Source organism: Saccoglossus kowalevskii, chromosome 11 (genome assembly GCF_978046115.1).
Source record: "Saccoglossus kowalevskii chromosome 11, keSacKowa6.1, whole genome shotgun sequence".
Taxonomy (NCBI): Eukaryota; Metazoa; Hemichordata; class Enteropneusta; family Harrimaniidae; genus Saccoglossus; species Saccoglossus kowalevskii.
Window position 1 is genome coordinate 29,475,888 of NC_140651.1, and position 24,409 is coordinate 29,500,296.

At 33.1% G+C, this 24,409-nt stretch overlaps 1 protein-coding gene across 1 annotated transcript in view; it reads right to left on the reverse strand.

The window, feature by feature from the left end:
* Positions 1-3,621: 3,621 nt before the first annotated feature.
* Positions 3,622-24,409, reverse strand: part of LOC102803374 (cilia- and flagella-associated protein 337-like) — a 38,932-nt gene continuing 18,144 nt past the window's right edge. Inside the window, exons 15-31 of the mRNA XM_085505343.1 lie at positions 24,194-24,277; positions 22,756-22,989; positions 21,762-21,926; positions 21,489-21,604; positions 20,377-20,449; positions 19,544-19,726; positions 18,688-18,879; positions 17,632-17,929; positions 16,857-17,008; positions 16,643-16,705; positions 16,357-16,422; positions 14,452-14,478; positions 13,682-13,799; positions 12,520-12,638; positions 11,294-11,326; positions 10,661-10,793; positions 3,622-3,881 (exon numbers count right to left, since the gene is read on the reverse strand). Coding sequence (XP_085361469.1) covers positions 3,622-3,881; positions 10,661-10,793; positions 11,294-11,326; positions 12,520-12,638; positions 13,682-13,799; positions 14,452-14,478; positions 16,357-16,422; positions 16,643-16,705; positions 16,857-17,008; positions 17,632-17,929; positions 18,688-18,879; positions 19,544-19,726; positions 20,377-20,449; positions 21,489-21,604; positions 21,762-21,926; positions 22,756-22,989; positions 24,194-24,277 — 2,316 coding nt within the window. The remainder of the gene's footprint in view (positions 3,882-10,660; positions 10,794-11,293; positions 11,327-12,519; positions 12,639-13,681; positions 13,800-14,451; positions 14,479-16,356; positions 16,423-16,642; positions 16,706-16,856; positions 17,009-17,631; positions 17,930-18,687; positions 18,880-19,543; positions 19,727-20,376; positions 20,450-21,488; positions 21,605-21,761; positions 21,927-22,755; positions 22,990-24,193; positions 24,278-24,409) is intronic.

Below are 24,409 nucleotides of genomic sequence, written 5' to 3' on the forward strand. Positions count from 1 at the left end.
AAATACTGAGTAAATAAAATTTTGATGGCCTTTGTACAGTGTATGTTTTAATTTTGTGAGAACAATGTACTTCACACACAAATAAAAAATACCCATATCTAACAACACATCAAGACCACTCTAGAGAATATTAAAATAAAACTCGCAATTAGTAAAGCGAGAAAATTTCTCACAGTTCGGCAACACTTGATATTCTCACAGATAACATCCAAAATTCTCAGCTTTTTTGGTGTTTATTTGTCAAACAATTGGTTAGAATGCCAATCAATGAAATGAGAAAATCTACCGATAAAATGGTGAAATTTGATATTATAAAGAGATGAAAAAATTCCACACTGACATTGGCAAAGATATTTAATTTCATCAAATTGCCAAAAAGTTTCTTGCTTCAATCTCTCACTTACCAATAGTGAATTAATATACTGTTTCAGTGTATATCACTTTATTGTCTAAAAGACATGGGACCCAACACAAAAACTGTACATAGCATGGGTCCACATAGGGTAGTTAGTAACAAATATAATACTTTTCAAGATTTGCATAAAATTGACAGTACTTTATTACTAAAACTGTAAAACAAAAGTTATGAATCAATAAAAATTATATTTCAGAGTCAATAAAAAAGTATTCTGTGGCTGAACATCTCCGTGATGACCTTTGACCAGTCACATGACCTAGTTTAGTTTCTGAAAGATAACTTTTATCTTTCCATATAAATATGACAGAGTACAGAAACAACTTTCACGCTTTGAAAATTTAATTTAACTGGAATATGAAATATGATGGCAGGATGCACCCATTTACTGTTGCAGTTAAGAGAAACCTCACAGTAGGGAAAACCTGGGATGACATGGGATTCGATTACTGATCATCACATTACAAGATGTGACATGTGCATTATAAAACATTAGGTACACAAATGATTTAAAGTGACACATGCATTATAAAACGTTAGGTACACAGGTGATTTAAAGTGACATGTGCATTATTAAAACCTACACAGGTGATTTAAAGTGACACATGCATTATAAAAACTTACACAGGTGATTTAAAGTGACACATGCATTATAAAAACTTACACAGGTGATTTATTAAAGTGAAACATGCATTATAAAATATTAGGAATTATCCCAGTATACGTTAAGGTTGGATATTAATGTGACATGTGCATATACAATATTAATGGCTGGCAATATGAATACTGGCACTGGACTACATTTTCATCAAAAACAATTGTTAAACAATTGTTAAATGTGTCAACTCATTTCATCTTTCAACCTGTGTTGTCATTTAAGGTTCTTCAGTCAACTCATGTTACATTGTATCTTTTAACTCATGTCATGTAATCTATTAACTCAGGTAACATGTCACATGCCACTTATGTCATCTGTCAGGACACATGCCACTTATGTCATCTGTCAGGACACATATGCCATCTTATGGCATCTGTGAACTGAGATCACATGCCACTTATGTCATCTGTCAGGACACATGCCACTTATTCATCTGTCAGGAAACATGCCATTTTATGTCATCTGTTAACTAAGGTCACATGCCACTTATGTCATCTGTCAGGACACATGCCACTTATGTCATCTGTCAGGACACATGCCATCTTATGTCATCTGTGAACTAAGATCACATGCCACTTATGTCATCTGTCAGGAAACATGCCATTTTATGTCATCTGTTAACTAAGGTCACATGCCACTTATGTCATCTGTCAGGTCACATGCCATCTTATGGCATCTGTTAACTAAGATCACATGCCACTTATGTCATCTGTCAGGACACATGCTATCTTATGTCATCTGTTAACTAAGGTTACATGTCACATATGTCATCTGTCAGGTCACATGCCATCTTATGGCATCTGTTAACTAAGATCACATGCCATCTTATGTCATCTGTTAACTAAGGTCACATGTCACTTATGTTATCTGTCAGGACACATGCTATCTTATGTCATCTGTTGACTAAGGTTACATGTCACATATGTCATCTGTCAGGTCACATGCCATCTTATGGCATCTGTTAACTAAGATCACATGCCATCTTATGTCATCTGTTAACTAAGGTCACATGTCACTTATGTCATCTGTCAGGACACATGTCATCTTATGTCATCTGTGAACTAAGGTTACATGTCACATATGTCATCTGTCAGGTCACATGCCATCTTATGGCATCTGTTAACTAAGATCACATGCCATCTTATGTCATCTGTTAACTAAGGTCACATGTCTCATATGTCATCTGTCAGGTCACATGCCATCTTATGGCATCTGTTAACTAAGATCACATGCCATCTTATGTCATCTGTTAACTAAGGTCACATGTCACTTATGTCATCTGTCAGGACACATGTCATCTTATGTCATCTGTGAACTCATGCAACATATCATTGTTTAGTATGTGAGAAAACATCCACATTGACAAAAAAACAGCTGGTGTAAAAATCAAAGATTTTGCCATGGTGAGTATTAGGAGGACAAGATTACAACAGTCAATCAGATAGATGATGGACAGACAGATGAATGGTCACATGACACTGTCTAACCAATCATCTTTACGTTCACCACATTGAAATGAAACCAGTTTTGATACTGTTGTGTGGAACCTGGGCACTAACTTTACATCAGATTCTGATAAAGCACCACTCAACATGATAGAATCAGGACATGTTGCAATCCCATCCAAGCAATTACAAAACATCTATTAATCAATATCTTATAATAATATCTTATAAATAAGTTTCTATGAACTGTTTCATCACCATGGCAACACATGTTAATCACAGCAAGCAACACAAACATTAAATTCTAGAAACATGCATACTATTGCAATGGTCAGTAATCGAATACTTCAATGTATAGAGCTTCCCTACTGTGATGAACAAACCATGTACACTAGCACCAATTAACTCGTATTATCTATGAAAATGACCTGAATAATGCTATTAATCTAATTAATGTAAAGGGTCACACAACTCACAAACTGTCACATTCTTTTTAATTAAAATACTAACTATAGTATATACTATATATTTATTTGGCAAGCATTGGTTGGAACCATTTTCATATATCCTCCAATCACTTGATATTTGCATTATGTTACACAATTTTCTGTATTTTACCAAAATATACAAAAATACTTCAAAAACATTTCAAATTATTTGCATACTCAAATTTGAGAAAACTGTCATTGGCATTTCAAATTATTTGCATATTCATAAATTTGAATAAGGCCACCAATCACATTGAGTTATCTGTATAACTTCTAAAATCCAAACATGATTCTTTTTTTAAATCTGTAATTCACAGAATTTTATTAAAAATGTTATTTATATTTACATAATGATTGTGAATCACACAAGTTAGAACAACAACATATGGCCCTGGAGTCTGAATATAATTAATGTTGGATATTTAACCTTTCATTGTATCAGATGCTAGAAACAATGATATAATCTGTTTTATCAGCAATATCAGAGTAATATCTAATCTACTCTACTTATGTTGTTCTGCTAGCTTCACTAGTTGTATTTATCAAGAAGTAAAAACAAAAGTGTATGCTTCTATCAAACAACCTGTACAACTTTTATTGGCACTGTGCCAACTCTCATTTGACCTTATTTGGTGCTTTTTTACCCAATTCGTTAATTGCTGCTAGTGGTACTTTTGGTTTGTCAATAACGCTAGCCCTTCTCATAGCTGCAATGGCACTGGTGGCATTCGCTATCGTACTCCAACTTTTAAGACCCACTCGTTTAGATTTTGTTTTACCATGTAATTCTTCTTTGTGTGTTTGTTTCATCTTGGCTTCAAACTCCAGAATGTACTTAGGGAAGAGAGTCTTCTCATCAAATGTAGCTTTGAGTCCTAGATACGAATGGTATGGTGTGTTAGTAACAAAATCATGGTAGTACAGCCAACACCAGTGTCTAAGTTTAGTCACAGGAAACAAACGAAAAAACAATTTTCCCTGAAGAAAATAGTATTGTGCAATTAACTGGTTCTCACAGATTGGTATTGCACAGACAGACACTTGCAGATTAATAATGTGACAGTTTAATAATGTGCAAAAATAGCATTGGCAGGTTAATAGTGATTTATTAAGGGTAATTGTGTGCAGACAAGTCACTACAAGGTAATAATGTGCAAAAACACCTTTACAGGTTGATATTACCAAAACAGATCTGTTAATATCTGAAAATGAACTGTTGCAGGTTAATAATGTGCAAATAGATATTTGCAATGTAATACTACCAAAACAGACCCTGGCCAGTTAATAACATGCAAACTGACAATTGTGGGTTATTAAAGATCAAACAGAACCTTTCAGGTTAATAATGTGCAAACAAACATTTGCAGGTTAATAAAATAGACCCTTTCAGGTTAATGATGTGCAAACACACCCTTGATTGTTTAACACTGTGCAATAAGACATTGGCAGGTTAGTAGACCCTTGTAGGGTAATAATGTGTAAACAAACTTTTGCAGGTTAATAAAATAGACCCTTTCAGGTTAATAATGTGTCTACAGAAACTCACAAGTTACACAGACCCTTACCAGTTTGTGAGATTAGAGTAAAATAAGAGGGTTTGTATATAAATTAGTCATTTATTCAACATAGACTACATAAGGTGTAAAGAGTCATCATAAATTAATAATATCATAAAGGTGTCACTCTTGATCGCCTTTGACAGGTCACACAGGGCGGTGGTCATCACGCTATGTTGTGTTCAATATGTAACTTGAAATAAATTCTTTGTTTACATGAAATTCAAACACACGCAACGCGACGACCACCGCCCTTTAACACAATTATAACACACAGTATATAGTAACATAAAAAAGTTATATGATGTTCAGAGTCCGCCCCACATACATTGTATTCAGCTCAATTATTGGCTGGGTTTTATTATCACTTATTTAAACTAGCACTGAACTAGTGTTAAATTGAAACATTCAAAGTTAACAATAGAATGTATGGTTTCCCTTTTAAACCAGTGAAATTGAAATGAATATTCGAGCCGCATCAAATCTGCTAAAATGAAATCCAGCGAATATTTCTCCCCCAACAGTCCAGCAAATGCGATCATTGGGGTCAGATGTCATTTGTTTTTATTACAAATTTAGGTGAGGGTTCATATCCAATCATTACACCTGTACAATCTGACCTGATGTGACCTTATGTTCTGAAAATAAGATGTATGTTTTGAGGAATGTATAAACTTCAGTTATGACATCATGCAATGCAATGTAATGAGATTGTTTTGCAGTATGAACAAAAGAAAAGGTGTCAGTAATAAAACCACGGCACTCAGAATAAATATAGTCATGTGTACCACCATTATACATGCAAAACTATCAGCAGCCATGCTGGAAATATCTGTCAAAGCTCAAATAGACATAGGAAAATAGTTTGTGGAAGTTTTTCAATTTTGAGCTTTGAAGAACTTTCCAAATCTCATAATATATTTGAAGTTTTTGAAACTGACTTGGTTCTGTACCTTCTTCCCCGGGTGTTACTGCACAGAATAATGGTGTCAGACATGGACAGCAAACAACATCATGGTTAAAAAAAAAATCAAACAGGAAGTTTTAATTATGAGGAAAATATATGTGTTCAAGCAAGAAGGTAATAACTTACAAGTAGTATTGTATATTGTATTACTTGTCAAACTGAAAATTAAATATTATAAGAATGTTTCTTTATTTTCAGTAAATTATGTCATACATGTAGAAGTATATTATACTCATCAAAATTAAATGGAATGGGAAAACTAAATAAAGTAAATTTTAGGCTGAGAAATGATTGTTAATACCCACACATGATGTATTTGTCATGTTGGATATTTTCTCACTCTGCCTTGCATTGATGTTGCCACTTTCTGCAGTCCAGTAATTATAATTATAATATCAAACAATTGTATCATTTTGAATACTAGTAATTTGAAGCTGAAGGAAATTAGTTCCCATTATTCCTACCACTAGCACGATATAGAGCTGGGATTCCTGAATATAAATGTATTGTGGTGATTAATTGAGGTTATATGAATCATTCCATAACAAGACATTGCATGTATAAATAACAATTTTGTTTTTATTTATTTTGTTGCAATTTGTTTGTACAATCAAAGCTGCTGTTCTATTGAAGTTGACCACCATCAACCTTCAATAATTATGTTTATTATTTTATTTGGAAGTTTCCAATAATACTAGTTATTAATTATTTTATGATGATTATATTTTTGCTAAAAGTAGAGATGTATTCCATGAGGTTATAGAAAGTGGAATTAATTTAATTTGTTGCAAGCACTACATGTGACCAGATTGATCAATAGTGCCCTACACTTCCTACATATATTACAGTCACTATGTTGTAGTCTAGATTTGAATGAGTGAGTGACTGATTTACTGACCAACTGTCTGTCTTACTAAATAAAAAAATAGCTCTATTTACTTTTTTAATGAAAGTAGATAGGATTCAGTTTAAATTTGTTGTCAAAACTATTTTTTACTACCCATTATCTAAATGTTAAATATGTGTTATATATGACTGCAAAAGGTAACAATTTAACTAAAGATAGAATAATTATGCAAAATATAAACAGATAAAGCCATTTGTTGGGAAAGAAGGTAGCTTATTTGGTTTGAGGATATAACCTTAGTGCTTTGACTGAATGCTCAGGTTCTGAAGTGCCGGGTCACCCGATTTAGTGGTTAGGATTTGGTGGGTTGAATGTGAACTCCATTGTGGATCTGTGTTGGTATGAGGATGTCAGTGGGTGGGATTTGGTGGGTTTAGAGTGAACTGAGTTATGAATTTAAGGTAGAGATGCAGGTTCATGGGCACTTGGGAGTGAAATTTTTTTTTTTTTTTTTTTGCTTTTTATTATCCAAACAGTCTTGACTATAGACTGTTAAAATTTTGTAGAATTGTGAATAGTGGAACATACTCAAAAAACGATTTTAAAATATAGATAACAGGTACAAACATTCTTTTTTTTGAATGCTTAGCAAGATTTAGCAACGCTGTACATAAATAATAAAAAAGAAACATGGTGAAAAAAGGAAATGACGGGATTTCCATATTATGCACTATATTTAACTTTTAACAAAACTGTTACAGCCATTTTAATTATGAGCATTTTTAGCAAACTTCTTACTGAGTGAATTGTTATGTAAATTAGCAATTATCTCAGCTTCTTTTTAGTGCACATCCCAGAACTTTAAAAAAAATAGCTCTCAGACGCTTTGACCTTTTGTTTTGAAATTTTCACAAACGATTGACAATGTGTTTATCTTCAAACCGCCGTCAGGGCATTGTTTTTGGTTGAACAGAGTTACAACAATCGTACAGACAACTAGCCTGGGTGTTAATTTATGCATAAACTTTAAGTAGTGAAATTTAAGCTGCTGCCCTGCAAAATTGACAACTGGTAGACAGTTTTCAAGACGGCACTTTCTTCATAGTAAACAGATGTACCAATAAACCAATTTTGACAGGAAACAAGAGCATGGTTTAAAAGCTAATTTTTCTTAAATCGCTTTTGACCAAAAGAGCACATTTTTGTGCATATTTCAAACTACAGTGTCCATAGAAAAAAAAATACTAACAAAATTTTAAAATTCATACAATAAGCTTTCTGAAAATATATAGTTTTGTGGACAAGGGAGGTCATCTTGGTTTCCTAATTAACTAATTAAAATACCTGTCAGGTAAACTGCATCTCTACCTTAACTGGCTAGGTTGGTATGAGGGTGTAAGTGGGTGGTTGGGTGGGTTTCAACTGGGTATTCATGTATCTTATTTACCCCATAGCAGTACAGTGCACCTTAAGGGAACAACAAGTACGGCATAATAGGAAAGGATGCTGGGAAAATTGTAACATCATTGGAAATGAACACAGTTATAAAGAGTGCTAGCTGTAGAGATAAGAAATTAATAAAAGTTAAGACTTCATGTTCCATCTGAAAAAAACTAAAATAAATATGTTATGTAAACAATATAGAGAAAAAATTAGGGATGTTTTCAAATTGTTGAATATGTGCCAAAATTATTTTGTTTTTGGGAAGAAGGTCAAATTTTTTATTTTCATAGTTAAAAATAATTTTGTGTGTGTTTTCAGTCTGTCAAAATTATCTTAATACTTTCGTGTACAAAGGAGGGGGTATGATCCAAAATAAAATACCTTTGTCAATTTGAAAACATCCTTTAGTTCATGGCATTGGCAACAAGTATAAGTATCAAGATATTATCATCATACATGTCTAATATGCAAACCAATGTCTACAATATCACCATATATGACTAATATGCAAATCATTGTATATAATATCACCATATATGGCTAATATGCAAATCAATGTTTACAATATCACCATATGACTAATATGCAAATCAATGTATACAATATCACATATATGATTAATATGCAAACCAATGTCTACAATATCACCATATATGGCTAATATGCAAATCAATGTATACAATATCACATATATGACTAATATGCAAATCAATGTATACAATATCACATATATGGCTAATATGCAAATCAATGTATACAATATCACATATATGACTAATATGCAAACCAATGTCTACAATATCACATATATGGCTAATATGCAAACCAATGTCTACAATATCACCATATATGGCTAATATGCAAATCAATGTATACAATATCACATATATGACTAATATGCAAATCAATGTATACAATATCACATATATGGCTAATATGCAAATCAATGTATACAATATCACATATATGACTAATATGCAAATCAATGTCTACAATATCACATATATGGCTAATATGCAAACCAATGTCTACAATATCATCATATATGGCTAATATGCAAATCAATGTATACAATATCACATATATGACTAATATGCAAACCAATGTATACAATATCCCATATATGACTAATATGCAAACCAATGTCTACAATATCACCATATATGACTAATATGCAAATCAATGTATACAATATCACATATATGACTAATATGCAAACCAATGTATACAATATCCCATATATGACTAATATGCAAACCAATGTCTACAATATCACCATATATGGCTAATATGCAAACCAATGTCTACAATATCACCATATATGACTAATATGCAAATCAATGTATACAATATCACATATATGACTAATATGCAAACCAATGTCTACAATATCATCATATATGGCTAATATGCAAATCAATGTCTACAATATCACATATATGGCTAATATGCAAATCAATGTATACAATATCACATATATGATTAATATGCAAACCAATGTCTACAATATCATCATATATGGCTAATATGCAAATCAATGTCTACAATATCACATATATGACTAATATGCAAACCAATGTCTACAATATCATCATATATGGCTAATATGCAAATCAATGTCTACAATATCACCATATATGACTAATATGCAAATCAATGTCTACAATATCACATATATGACTAATATGCAAATCAATGTCTACAATATCACATATATGACTAATATGCAAATCAATGTCTACAATATCACTATATATGGCTAATATGCAAATCAATGTCTACAATATCACCATATATGGCTAATATGCAAACCAATGTCTACAATATCACCATATATGGCTAATATGCAAATCAATGTATACAATATCACATATATGACTAATATGCAAACCAATGTCTACAATATCACCATATATGGCTAATATGCAAATCAATGTCTACAATATCACCATATATGGCTAATATGCAAATCAATGTCTACAATATCACCATATATGACTAATATGCAAATCATTGTCTACAATATCACCATATATGGCTAATATGCAAATCATTGTATACAATATCACATATATGACTAATATGCAAACCAATGTCTACAATATCACCATATATGGCTAATATGCGAATCAATGTATACAATATCACATATATGACTAATATGCAAACCAATGTCTACAATATCACCATATATGGCTAATATGCAAATCAATGTATACAATATCACATATATGGCTAATATGCAAACCAATGTCTACAATATCACCATATATGGCTAATATGCAAATCAATGTATACAATATCACATATATGACTAATATGCAAATCAATGTTTACAATATCACCATATATGGCTAATATGCAAATCAATGTATACAATATCACATATATGACTAATATGCAAATCAATGTAGACAATATCACCATATATGGCTAATATGCAAATTAATATTTGCAATATCACCATATATGGTTGATTAAAAATATGCAATATCACCATATATGGATAATATGCAAATTAATATTTGCAATATTCACCATGTGACCAATATGCAAATCAATACCTATAATAACATGTCTATAATAACCTACGTCTACAATATCATATGTCTAATATGCAAATCAATGTCTACAATATCAATACATAGTAGTTGATATGCAAATCAGTATTGACAACATCACCATATATGGCTAATATGCAAATCAGTGTCTACAACATCATCATACGACTAATATGAAAAACTGGAATAGCTATTTGGAATATGTGAAATCTTCTTTTTGTTACTACAATAAATGGTGATTGGAATAACTTACTATCTGTAATATGTGAAATCTACTTACTATCTGCAATATGAGGTAATTTTTCCACTTTAAAGGATGGGTCATCTGGATCACTGAAATATCTATGTGGATGGGTCACAAAGTCTGGTTTACTAAGAACAGCAACATCATCAAGTTCTGATGTACCCAATGCCTACAAAAAATATAGAAAACACATAACAATTCACATCTTAACAGTTTGACACCAAATGAAATTTACTGTTAGAGTAGAAATTTGCTCATACATGAAAACATCCAGATTTTACCAATGTTACAATAACTATGGTTTCCTGGTCAATTTAAGAAAGTGAACACAAAATTATTTTGGTTATCAACAATTTTACAAGAAAATGATTATATTTTATTGAATGGCAGACTTTTTGTCAATATTAGAACACTTATCTATTGTCTCCTACGGAGAAGATATAACAACACATTTGTGATAGCAATATCACGATTTGTTGCCAGCCCAAAGGATGGTAGTCATGACCAATAATATTGATGACACCAAAGCAGCCATACAGCAAATAGTAGAAAAGCATACAATCTTGCAATAACAAAGCTGAATACATGCTTTTTAAAATAAAGATTAAAATAAGTAATTATAATTGATTATACTATACATATAGTCCTGACATGAGTATATTAACAAACCTGTGTCCATAAAGTTGGTTTGTGTTTATCCCGCTGCTTGTGAAAAGTAATATTTATCAGTAAGAATAACAAAGACATTGATCACACTCTCTCACAAGATATACGTCTTGAAATCTTAATTCCTTCAAGTCATGATTTATATCATATCAAGACAATAATAAGACTTGTTCCACATATTTTTAAAATGAAAACCAGCGGTAGAAAGTAAAACAATTTCTGAAAAATTTTCACACATGGATATGAAAATTCAGATCTCCTATTTCTGTATCACACAACAGAGACATCAATGGCCAAGCTGAGCACAAAGTTACATATACCCCCCTCCACAACCACCAGTACAATTTTTTTAGAAATTCTGCAAGCGTCAAATCTAGGAACATATTAATTTTTGGACCTGGCACTAAAGCTGAATATTTCTATAGACATATTCAGCATTATTTTATGAGGTTATTACGAGGATACCTCAAAGTATGCACAAAGACAGTACAGCAGGAGTGTAGACCCATGCACTTCGTACTGTTCGAGTCGAAATCCAAAAAGTATAGAGCAGAATCAGTGAACTTCTTTGTGTAGAGTCCCGTCAAACCCTGGTGGCAGCCATGTTTGTTTTTATTTTAGAAGACGCTTACGCACGTAATCATTCCATATTTGGAATTCGCATTTTCTAATATGATAGGATGAAAGTACCCCGTAAAATACTGCAAAATTATGGCACGCTGGAACTTATGGCGTTTCAGTGACAGATGTATAATAATAGTAATCATGTAATTCAAAATATCTACAATAAATATACATGTAGGTACACATAGAGAATTCAGAATAACTAAAGGTAACTTAACGCCACTATAACACATTGTACATTTTAATGGCTTTTTTCAAACAACATTTTTAAACATATGCAAACGAAATTGTGCCAACAAGTGAGATAATATATAGATATGGTTTATATTAGTTTAAGTTATTGTAACTACATGAAAAACTAGTGATGATGACAACAGTGCAAGTTGTTATGAAGTCATGCATACTAGAATCTAACAATTAATTTAATGGCAAATATTGCAGAAACATTGAAATCACACAACAGGCGAACTAGTATAAATCCTCTGTCAGATATGAGGTGATAGTCTCCAAATACAGTCAATATTTTTGTGATGAATATATTAAAATATCAAAAAGACAAAATGATATAATCAAGAGTGGAAGTAGACTGTAATGTGTTAACTTACTGCATATGGTCCAGCTGGAGGTTGTCCAGTTGTCTCCCAATGTAAATATGGTAAATCAGGTATAGTAGTTGGCTGACGTCTTTCTCTTTTGGTTACTCTTAGTTCTTTATATTCTTTACCTGCAATAGTGCAGCAGAATAGGCTAGTATATATCACAATGATTTAAACGTTAATACAATGACAAATAATACACTTTACACAGTTTCTAGACACCATCATGTCAGTATGATACAGCTAGTGTATGGTGATATTGCCCTAAGTGACCTTGAACTAGTGGGATATCATATATCTGGTGATAATGCCCTAAGTAACCTCACACTAGTGGGATATCATACAAGTATATCTGGTGATATTGCCCTAAGTAACCTCACAATAGTGGGATATCATACAAGTATATCTGGTGATATTGCCCTAAGTAACCTCACAATAGTGGGATATCATATATCTGGTGATATTACCCCAAGTAACCTCACACTAGTAGGATATCATATATCTGGTGATATTGCCCTAAGTAACCTCACAATAGTAGGATATCATGTATCTGGCGATATTGCCCTAAGTAACCTCGCACTAGTGGGATACCATATATCTGGTGATATTGCCCTAAGTAACCTCACACTAGTTGGCTAGTCATATATCTGGTGATATTGCCCTAAGAAACCTCACAATAGTGGGATATCATATATCTGGTGATATTGCCCTAAGTAACCTCACACTAGTGGGATACCATATATCTGGTGATATTACCCTAATAATAATAATAATAATAATAATAATAATAACTTTATTGCATCCTTAGAATTACAAATGTTCTATTGGTTTACAGCAATAAATATATAAGTGATTAAAATAATATCAAAGTATGATAACGTAAGAAATAGAAAAAAAAGAGTCAAGGTATTATATCCAAAGGCTCATTTCTTAAAATGAATGATTTATATAAAAATTCCCCTAAAAGTAAGTAACCACACACTAGTGGGATATCATATATCTGGTGATATTGCCCTAAGTAATCTCACAATAGTAGGATATCATGTATCTGGTGATATTGCCCTAAGTGACCTCACAATAGTAGGATATCATATATCTGGTGATATTGATCTAAGTAACCACACTGTAATGTAATGTATGTTATAAATGTTTATACCCCGGTAATACATACCAAGTCTAGTTTCATCCCATGTGTTAATTTTAAAATCAGGATCATAATCACCAGGTTCCCATTCACTGTCTTCTGTTGTGAAACTCTCCTCATCAGACTCAATGATTTCATCCTCCTTCTGTGAATGACATAGTCCCTGTCATTAATTTAAGTTCCTCTGACATTATTAAATCAAATAAATCACTGAACTAAAGCGTTTAAAGTAAGGATTCATACAGTAATGTTGATCCAAACCATAACTTTCATTACACTGGATATAATAAAACTTGTCTACTCCATACTTAGAACAGTTGTGCATATGGCAAGGTGCATTAAACATAAATTAAAATGAATACAAAAAAAAAGGTCACTGGTCGGCCATAATGTTTAAATGAACATACACAGTATCAAGATTCAAGCTACATATATATAAGTCAACATGAAATTCTTCTTTATAGCACTGACCAGTTATTCTATATATAACTATACAGTTATGATATTAAAGGGCGGTAGTTGTCGTGCCACACATGTGTGAGTTTGGATAAATGGTGACAATCCAATGTGTTTTTCCGATATGGCAAGCATGAATCAGAGTTTTGATCTGACCATGATGTGCACTAAACACTGACTTTGATGAGACTTAGAGTTATTTGATGCATTTCAATCATCCCAGGAATTACCTAGTTAAATACAGTATTTTTGGGGGATTTGTTGATGAGCACCATGTTTGTTAATATGTGACTCATATCTCACACATGTGACAAGACAAACACCACATTTCAACTGAATACCTGTATTATACCATCCTTGTCTGCTAACTGATAGCATTACCAGCAACAAAGATACAACAATATGTTATATAAGTAGTGAACCAAGAAATTATTAAAGGTTAAAAGTTGGAATGTTAAAATCAGTTGTGCAATGGGTATGGATACAATATGTGCTAGGTGATGAGGTAAACATGCAATGACACAGTAGCATATAGGATTATTGATTATAGACTGGTGAAATCACTGACAAATCACAACTATGAAAACTTTATGTGTTGACCATTATGATTGGCTAGCTTTTTAAAACATTCAACTGACTAATTAATCAAAACATTAAAAGCAAATTGGGGAGTGTCAGGGCTAAGTGAATGTTAGATATTCACCCCAAGAGAATGCATATCTTCATTGTTAGGAAATCTTCACATATACATTTTGTAAGTCATTATTTTACAACAGAATAACCCTAGCAAAAAATAACTTTTCCCTTCAGAAGGTAAAAGTGTCATTCGCATAGATCTATTAACATTGGGCTTATGTTTATGCAAATTACTTATTTCTCTGAAGTACCCTCATATGACCACATTTGAACACCCCTACCAAACATCCCAATCGATCAATGGAATCTCCCAGAAGGAAGCTAGGCATCCTGGGAGTTAGCTATCTTAAAAACATAAAATTAGTCTTTTATTTGAGAGATTGTACAATCTACTATAAAAGTGTGAGACTAAAGTGAGAAACTGACACTAAGAATAGTTAATCTAATGCAACTAGCATCATTGGTGAAAATACAATGGCCAGAAAACAATATTGTCAATAAAACAGCGAGAATTTGAGAATTCTTCTTTAGTCTCACTTGATTTTATCCATAGTGGGCCTGCAAGACATCCCAGCATGTTGATGATCAAATTGGAATAAAAAAATGTGAGATGTAGTTCATGACATTCACCCAGGTTAATACTAGATCTACATTCAAGTAAATAATGCTTTACCCCAGCAAATTGACAGTCAGGTGCAGGTAAGCTAGCCTACACTGAGGCAAACAGTTCTACTACAGGAAGTTATACGACCTGGCTACTAGCAAGAAAAGAACCCTTCACCACGTTGTTAACATACCACCTCTTGGAGACACAAAACCTGACAGAATATGTTAAAAAAACACCAATAAAGCCAAAAGTGATGGTTCAGACTTTCCTGAGAATTGGAAACTAGAATGAGTTGTCAACAACATGCAACAATGTATTATCTGTATAGTCTGTCACCCAAGTGAGGAGGAAAGGTACAGTTGTAATTGTGCCCTGTAAAGTGCATCCAGGAATATCATATGTAGCAGTCTGGCATGCAGAGGGACATACTGGCTTATACTGACGATTCTGGCCTACCACATCTATAATGAAAAAGCTTGGGGACAGAGAATCAGAAACCTCATCTGATTCTAAAAGAATGGAGAAGAGTATTTGTGGCATTGGCAAAGGACAAATGTTACTCAAAGTACAATATTATACTTAGATTACCTTATGATATGTAGGTACAATAAGAAATAGAGAGATTGGCGTGCATTATTTAGAAAGTGGAATACAACTCGCCCAGAAGTTCTACTAATAAGGGTAAACAATAAATCATTAATAAAATGTTGTAGGCACAATCTGTATAGGTCAAATAAAGCCTTTACAGAAATTCAATCTTATAATGCTGCTCCATTACTGACTATTTGTAATCCAAGCCTCACTTTCACATTGATGGAATGAATTAGCAGCAAATCAGGGTTTCTGAAAGCAAGGCTTTGAACTCAAATTAGTCAGCATTGGCTTTTGCCAAGAGCCGAGTAAGGTGCAAGTAGAAACGAAAAAGAACCTGGGCAAGTCATTTGGTGTTATTACTTGGTGCAGATATTGTGCATATATGAACTTTGAACTCTGAACTTTGTACCTCTGTATATTGGTCACCAATTACGGATGATCTACATGATAATGGCTGTGAAGATGGTGAAATACACTGATGACGATAAAAATGACGATGGCGATTATGATGATAGTGATGAAAGAAAATCAAGCATGCAATATTATTTAAATCATAACTAAACTACACATCACTGACTGGCTGAAATATTCATTAAAGAGAACCAAATGATGTTATTGGATAATATAGATCATGTGACCATAGTTATTTAAATAATGTTGACCATAGTTGCCAAAGATTGGTCAGTTTTACCTACCACTTCCTCAATCTCTTCTTCTTCTTGCGGCGGTTCATAGGGTAGGATTTTCCAGTGGTCTTCCTAAAAATAAATAAGTATTTTAGTCAAAATAAAATTTAGTTAACTAGTCAATTTGAGGCAGGGCAACATGTATAATGTTGCATTTCAAATAGTTCTAATGTACACCATTATAACAGCTGTAGAGAACTCATAATGCAACACAGCAACTCACCTGACCAAAGACACCAATATGATTGCCATATATATCCCATAATGCAACACTGCAATCAGAAGATCCCGAAATGATAAGAAGTCTTTCATTGCGTACACACAACTGTAAGGAATTAATTGTGTCTGCATGTGGTTGCCAGGTAACCATCATTTCTATAAAGAGAACAAAACACAATTATAATGTATTTGATAATTGTGATTTAAATACACAAGAAAGATAATGGACCAGGTGTTAATGAAAAATTATGAATTTGTTAGAAAATTGGAAATTGAAATCTACTACATATACTTCATATGCATTTGTGATGTTTAATTACATTTCTGTGGGTGATGACATTCTTTTAAATGATGATATTTTCATAGAATAATTCATGGTTTGATATACTCTTAGGCATCGGTAGCACAATTTATATCCAAATCTAGATAAATTTCACCACTGATGACTGGCAAAGGGTTAGTGGAAACCAATGTAATTTAAAATTGTATTAGCAAGTTCAATAATTATGAATTTGTCAAAAAATTAGAAATTGAAATATGCTAAATACATTTTATATCATGCATTATGTATTCCTGATGTCTTATTTCTGTGGATGACGTCATCTTTTAAATGATAACAATTTTCATAGAATAATTCATGGTTTGAAATTACAGGTAGCCATTGGTGGCAAAAGTGGCACAAATTATTGTGGCCAAATCTAAATTATTATCGCCATTGGTGATGTGTTATTAGAATCCAATGCATAGATATAAATCTAATATAATAATTGTATACATACGTGGAGGTTCTGTAATAAGTTCATTAGAGCTTCTTAGACAATATTCCTGAATGTTCCAGACTTTAACAAAACCTTCAGTATCTCCCGTAATGAGAACATGAGATTGTTCATCAACAGCCATAATAATACTGCTTACATGTTGGTGTGCAACAAACTCTCCTATTAAGGCATTCTTGGCAGTGTTCCAAAATCTAACCCATCCATTACCACCACAGGACACTAGGTTAGCCCCGCCAGCTGCAGACGAGCTCTTTCTAGCCTCTAGGAAAGCAAGTCTGGTAACAGCATGACCATAGTCCTGTGGTAAAAAAATAAATAATGTCAAATATACAGTAATATGAAATGCCATATTCAGAATCTATATTTGCTTGTAATTATATAGAATGGTTATTTTAACTACAGGAATAATCCAGCAATGAACATCTCAGGAAATATTCTGTTCTGAGATGTTTTAAAAATGTATTCAATCTCCGGTTGAGATGAGTTGGGAGTATCTTATAAGTGTCTATATACATCTAAAACTTGTACATGGTGTTTCTATGAAATATTATAACAAGTCATAACATGACATTGTACTTTTTCACTGTAAAATTATATACTATATGTGCACAGTAACAAAATATATGTGCAATCATAAGTATTCACAAGAAGTAAATACAATCATTTAAGACATGAGATAAATTAAAGGCTCTGGAAAATCTTTTAGTATGTACCAAATTTGAACAAAATTTATCCACGTTAAATTCATTTGCAAAAGGGTAGAAATGGACAAATGCATGAATGGGTGCATGCATGGACACACACAGATGAATCTATAAGTTTGGGACTTCATCTGAACAGAGACTTATAATCACTGACAATGCTGGTTGGTACATGTCCAATTACAAATTAATGTACATTTTTAGGTAAAATAAATATTTTATTGATTGGTTGATTGATTGATTGATTATAAATAAATACATGTGCTTTTAATAGACTATATAAAGTAACAATTAACATTAAATAATATAAACAATTAAAGCAAATAATATAATAAAAACTAGAATGATTTCATACCTCATCATCGCCACCCCCAGATATTCTTGTAGCTTCCCTTGATAGATTGCCTGGCATAGAAGTCAATGTGTTGCCTCTAGATAGTGGTGCTTGTACAACAGACACTCTGCCATGTGTAGGTGGACGACTACCTCTACCTACTTGCATAGATGGTCGTCTTCCACCCTGAGTTCCTTGTCTACTGGAGTCAGCCTATACAAAAATACAGTAACTGTTGTTTACAAAAACTAGTGGTGAAGGCTCTGATAGTTTTACAGTTTAATTAATTTTTTCCCCACTGCACTCCACTGGTAAACCTATAGGTATTCTTAGGGCACCTAATTTCAAAGCAAACATTTTTAAAAGTGCCCAAAACTATTTGACTATTTTGACAGGTATCAGTTTACGATGGGCATCTCAGCAAACATCTCTAATGGCTTCCGTAAAATCTGAGTGTTGCCATATTGGTATGTGCACTCCCTGACAGAGAAAGGCTATGATCTAAGTAAATCCTAAAACTTCAAAATGACATAGATTAGGAAGGTTATATTTGGCAGATTTCCTCAAATAGTCATATACAGAAGATACTGTATGATATATTGCTTTGGGAAGTACTAAATTGCAACAATGTAATTAACAGAGACAGAAGAGACAATTCTAAGTGCACATACTCCAGAAGACATACATCATCATTCACAGCAAACCATACTCAAAGTGGAACACATGCCTATTTAAATTATTTGATCTTTGATCATTTGGTAACAGAGAGTACAACTATACTTTGTTTTTAAATTATTGTTAATAGTAAGTTTAAAAACTTGGGTTTTACAAAGCAGGAGGCTGTTTCACAGAACAGTTAGAGTATAACTGAACTTACCCCTCTGGTTTGCACACGTGTTTCTCCCCTAGACTTAAGAGCCTTTCTAATAAATCTTTGTCTAAGATGTCGGGAAGCCACTTCAGAATTAGTATTCCATATAACAATTTCACCATCATAACTACCAGTACATAATACATTGGGACTCATAAATGCAGATGCCAAAATATCATCTTGATGTTCCTATGAAATGAGTATAAAAAAGAAAGATCATGAACATCTTGATATCCAAATATGAGTATGGGTATAGTACCTGTGCCAACTGGAGCATGTCTATGATATCACATTCACATTAGTACATTAGTAGTACTGTAAAATCTGTATTTGAAGTTATGGCTTCTATTAAAATGGTACAATGCAACAGAGGGGATGCGGCTTCTATGAGAGCATCTACACATATGGGAAATGATGAATTTTTGGTTCTTAATTGTTCAAAAACAATGGGTGTGACTTCTCAGGATTTGAAATCAGTCAAATATATATAAATGTTTTGAGTTATTGTAACCACCATTGGGACAGCATCAACAATACTGTTGTCAATGACAACAACCTTCCCCTTCATTCACATCATGTGCATTGTGAAAATTAATGCACATATGCAAATAAATAATTGATTTTGATGATTTTTATCACTAAAAATGGCCAGACATGTCAGTTTTTTTGGAAACAAAATGGTTTCCAGATGACATGCACCAAGGGTCCAATAAAGTATACCAAGTTTGAACACCCCTGTCACATATGTTCAGAATGGCAGAAATGGTTGATTTTTGTATAAGAATGAACAGTACTCTTTGTTAAGATGACAGAGTAAAATAACAGAATATAAATATTACCTGTCCTCCTTTCCATTCTGATGGCTCAATGTGAAACTGTGAAAACTGGGTATCACGGAATACAGTCAAAAACCTGAGAACAAAAATACAAAAAATTTAGTGTAGCCAAAAAAACAAAATGCAACATCAAAGATGAGGACAAAGATCCTCTTATAATATACTGCTTTTACTATATCTATCATATGAGAAAGATAACAAATAGCCATGGTGTAATATTGTATTTTGTTATTTACCACCAAAAATAAATAAATCATATTCTTAGGAGTTGAGCTGGCATGTAATTTTTGCTAAAGTGGCTAATCTGTAATTTTACTAATTCATAATGAAGCTAATTTAAAATAAAGTATATTCTCACAATAATTCTCACAATTGTTGACACTTTAGCTAAATTAAGATTCTGTTTATTCATGCATTGAGTCAAATTCACTGAATGGCATGTATAGCTATATCAAAGTGTTTGACAGTACTTTCATGGGATCAACCACAGTTGATGCAGGGACAATAATACCAGAAAATACAAGAAATTATTAAGCCAAATCTCAAATTGTAGTAAGGTATATTGTGAATAATGGGGTCCTTTTTGTTGTCTTCAATTATTTCAAAAATCTGGGTTTTAAAAAATGTCAAACAATGCCATTTTTCTTTAACATTGTGCTCTATGGAATTTTTCTAAAAATAGTGAATTTTGAAAAACTAATAGGACAAGTTTCTCAAAATATATCACTGGTCACTCCTGGTTCACACCACTTTTTAACAAACACTGATGCACCTCCCCCACTTCTACCAAAATGTGCAGTATTTTTTCTCACTAAGTGAAATGTATTAAAACCTGGTATAATCACATTTGGTTATGTATTTTTATCAAGCCATGTCTCCACTGTACAAATTATATCTACATTTTTGAAATGAATTGTTATTTAGTTTATTTAACAGTCCTTGAATATTCCAGGAAAGAAAAGATAAAGTATGTCACTGTAACACACGAAAGAATACATTAGCCTATCATTCTACATAATAAACCAATGAATATCGACATATGATTTATGACCAACTTTCTCAAAAATTATTTTCAAAACCCTTGATTAACTAATTATACATTATAATATCCTTACCTGTCCCATCCCATAACAAGAATACTTCGTTTTAAAACAAGTATATTGCTAATATCAGCAGGACTACCTCCACCTGCATTCAATGTGTGGTGACAGTGACCGTTAAAATCCCAAACCTAAACCAAAACAAAGATGAGAATAATCTGGATATTTTTCACACATGGAGGAAAGTCAGTTTGTAAAACTTCAATAAAGTGACGAAACATATTAGGATCAATCTCAGTAAGAACAGCCTTACACAGCCATACATATTATACCAACCCTATGACTTACCTTAATAGTGCCATCAGTGCTTCCAGTAAACAATCGAGTCTCATTCTGATCCAAGGCAAGTGCTGTTATTTCAGATGTACCATGACATTTCAACAACTGTTTTAGTTTCTGTCCAGTGTCTAACATCCACACATAAGCAGTAGAAGCAGCACATGCTGTCACAACCTGTAACAATTGTTTAAAATATTCAATATTTGTGTCTAGAACGAGATAATTTACATTTACAAAACAGCCATTACTCCTACATTCCTAAAACCTGAATAAAAACAATCCTGTTAGAAAGAAGACTGCAGATTGTTCATTATCAAAACCACTGCCTGTTAACTGCATGCAATAGTTTTACAACTGTACAAAACAGCAATGACTATTCTATTTACTGGTCTAAGGTTAACCATAGACAACAGCTAAAACTATATCTCAACTTACATGATTATATGTATTACTGTAGACAACAGCTATAACTATATCTCAACTTACATGATTATATGTATTACTGTAGACAACAGCTAAAACTATATCTCAACTTACATGATTATATGTATTACTGTAGACAACAGCTATAACTATATCTCAACTTACATGATTATATGTATTACTGTAGACAACAGCTATAACTATATCTCAACTTACATGATTATATGTATTACTGTAGACAACAGCTATAACTATATCTCAACTTACATGATTATATGTATTACTGTAGACAACAGCTATAACTATATCTCAACTTACATGATTATATGTATTACTGTAGACAACAGCTATTACTATATCTTAACTTACATGATTATATGTATTACTGTAGACAACAGCTATAACTATATCTCAACTTACATGATTATACATTGTATGTATTACTGTAGACAACAGCTATAACTATATCTCAACTTACATGATTATATGTATTACTGTAGACAACAGCTATAACTATATCTCAACTTACATGATTATATGTATTACTGTAGACAACAGCTATAACTATATCTCAACTTACATGATTATATGTATTACTGTAGACAACAGCGGTGACAGGTTTGTCATGACTTAATACACGATCTTTGACCTCAGGCTTCATTTCCAATAAAGTTAGCTGATAATTGAATGTGATGAAGAGTCTAGTTTTGTCTTCATGGAAGAACAATGTACTGTAGACATCAGGACCCTTTGGAAACATACCAGCCATGCGCTGTAAACACACTTGTAATTGTACATCCCAAATTCTTAATACCTATTTTCATCAACAAATTGAAGGAAAGGATAACAGTTCATTAGAAAACAAATTTGAATATATATGTGTGAAGTAAATTTAAAGTGTCATAGAGAGAACACGTATATCAATGTCAGAGAGATCACATGTCAGTGTCAGAGAGGTCAGTGTCAGAGAGATCACATGTCAGTGTCAGAGAGATCACATGTCAGTGTCAGAGAGATCACATGTCAGTGTCAGAGAGATTACATGTCAGTGTCAGAGAGATCACATGTCAATGTCAGAGAGATAGGATGTCAGTGTCAGAGCGATCACTTGTTAGTGTCAGAGAGGTCAGTATCAGAGAGATCACATGTCGGTGTCAGAGAGATAGGATGTCAATGTCAGAGAGATAGGATGTCAGTGTCTGAGAGATCACATGTCAGTGTCAGAGAGATCACATGTCAGTGTCAGAGAGATCACTTGTTAGTGTCAGAGAGGTCAGTGTCAGAGAGATCACATGTCGGTGTCAGAGAGATAGGATGTCAATGTCAGAGAGATAGGATGTCAGTGTCTGAGAGATCACATGTCAGTGTCAGAGAGATCACATGTCAGTGTCAGAGAGATCACATGTCAGTGTCAGAGAGATCACATGTTAGTATCAGAGAGGTCAGTGTCAGAGAGATAGGATGTCAGTGTCAGAGAGATAGGATGTCAATGTCTGAGAGATCACATGTCAGTGTCTGAGAGATCACATGTCAGTGTCAGAGAGGTTAGTGTCAGAAAGATCACATGTCAGTGTCAGAGAGATACATGTAGGATGTCAGTGTCTGAGAGATAGGATGTCAATGTCTGAGAGATCACATGTCAGTGTCAGAGAGATCACATGTCAGTGTCAGAGAGATAGGATGTCAGTGTCAGAGAGATAGGATGTCAGTGTCAGAGAGGTCACATGTCAGTGTCAGAAAGGTCACATGTCAGTGTCAGAGAGGTCACATGTCGATGTCAGTGTCAGAGAGAAAGGATGTCAGTGTCAGAGAGATAGGATGTCAGTGTCAGAGAGATCACATGTCAGTGTCAGAGAGATCACATGTCAGTGTCAGAGAGGTCACATGTCAGTGTCAGAGAGGTCACATGTCAGTGTCAGAGAGATCACATGTCAGTGTCAGAGACATAATGCAGTATTGCAGACAACACACAGGTATTGCTCAATGTCGATTTCTATCAGAAAACTAGGGAGTCTCACCTTATCTTTCGAAAAACTTAATAATTGTCCTCTTGAATAGTTGAACTGCACTTGTACAACAGGAGCCATATGACCTCGCAAAAGCTGAAGTGAAAAAAATGATCATTAAACAAATAAATATACTTTGCACCACAAGACCTTCTCATCCAAATTGTCTGCACTTTTTTCTAATATTCTTTCCATATTTCTGGAAATGAACCCTAATTTTGGAGCCAA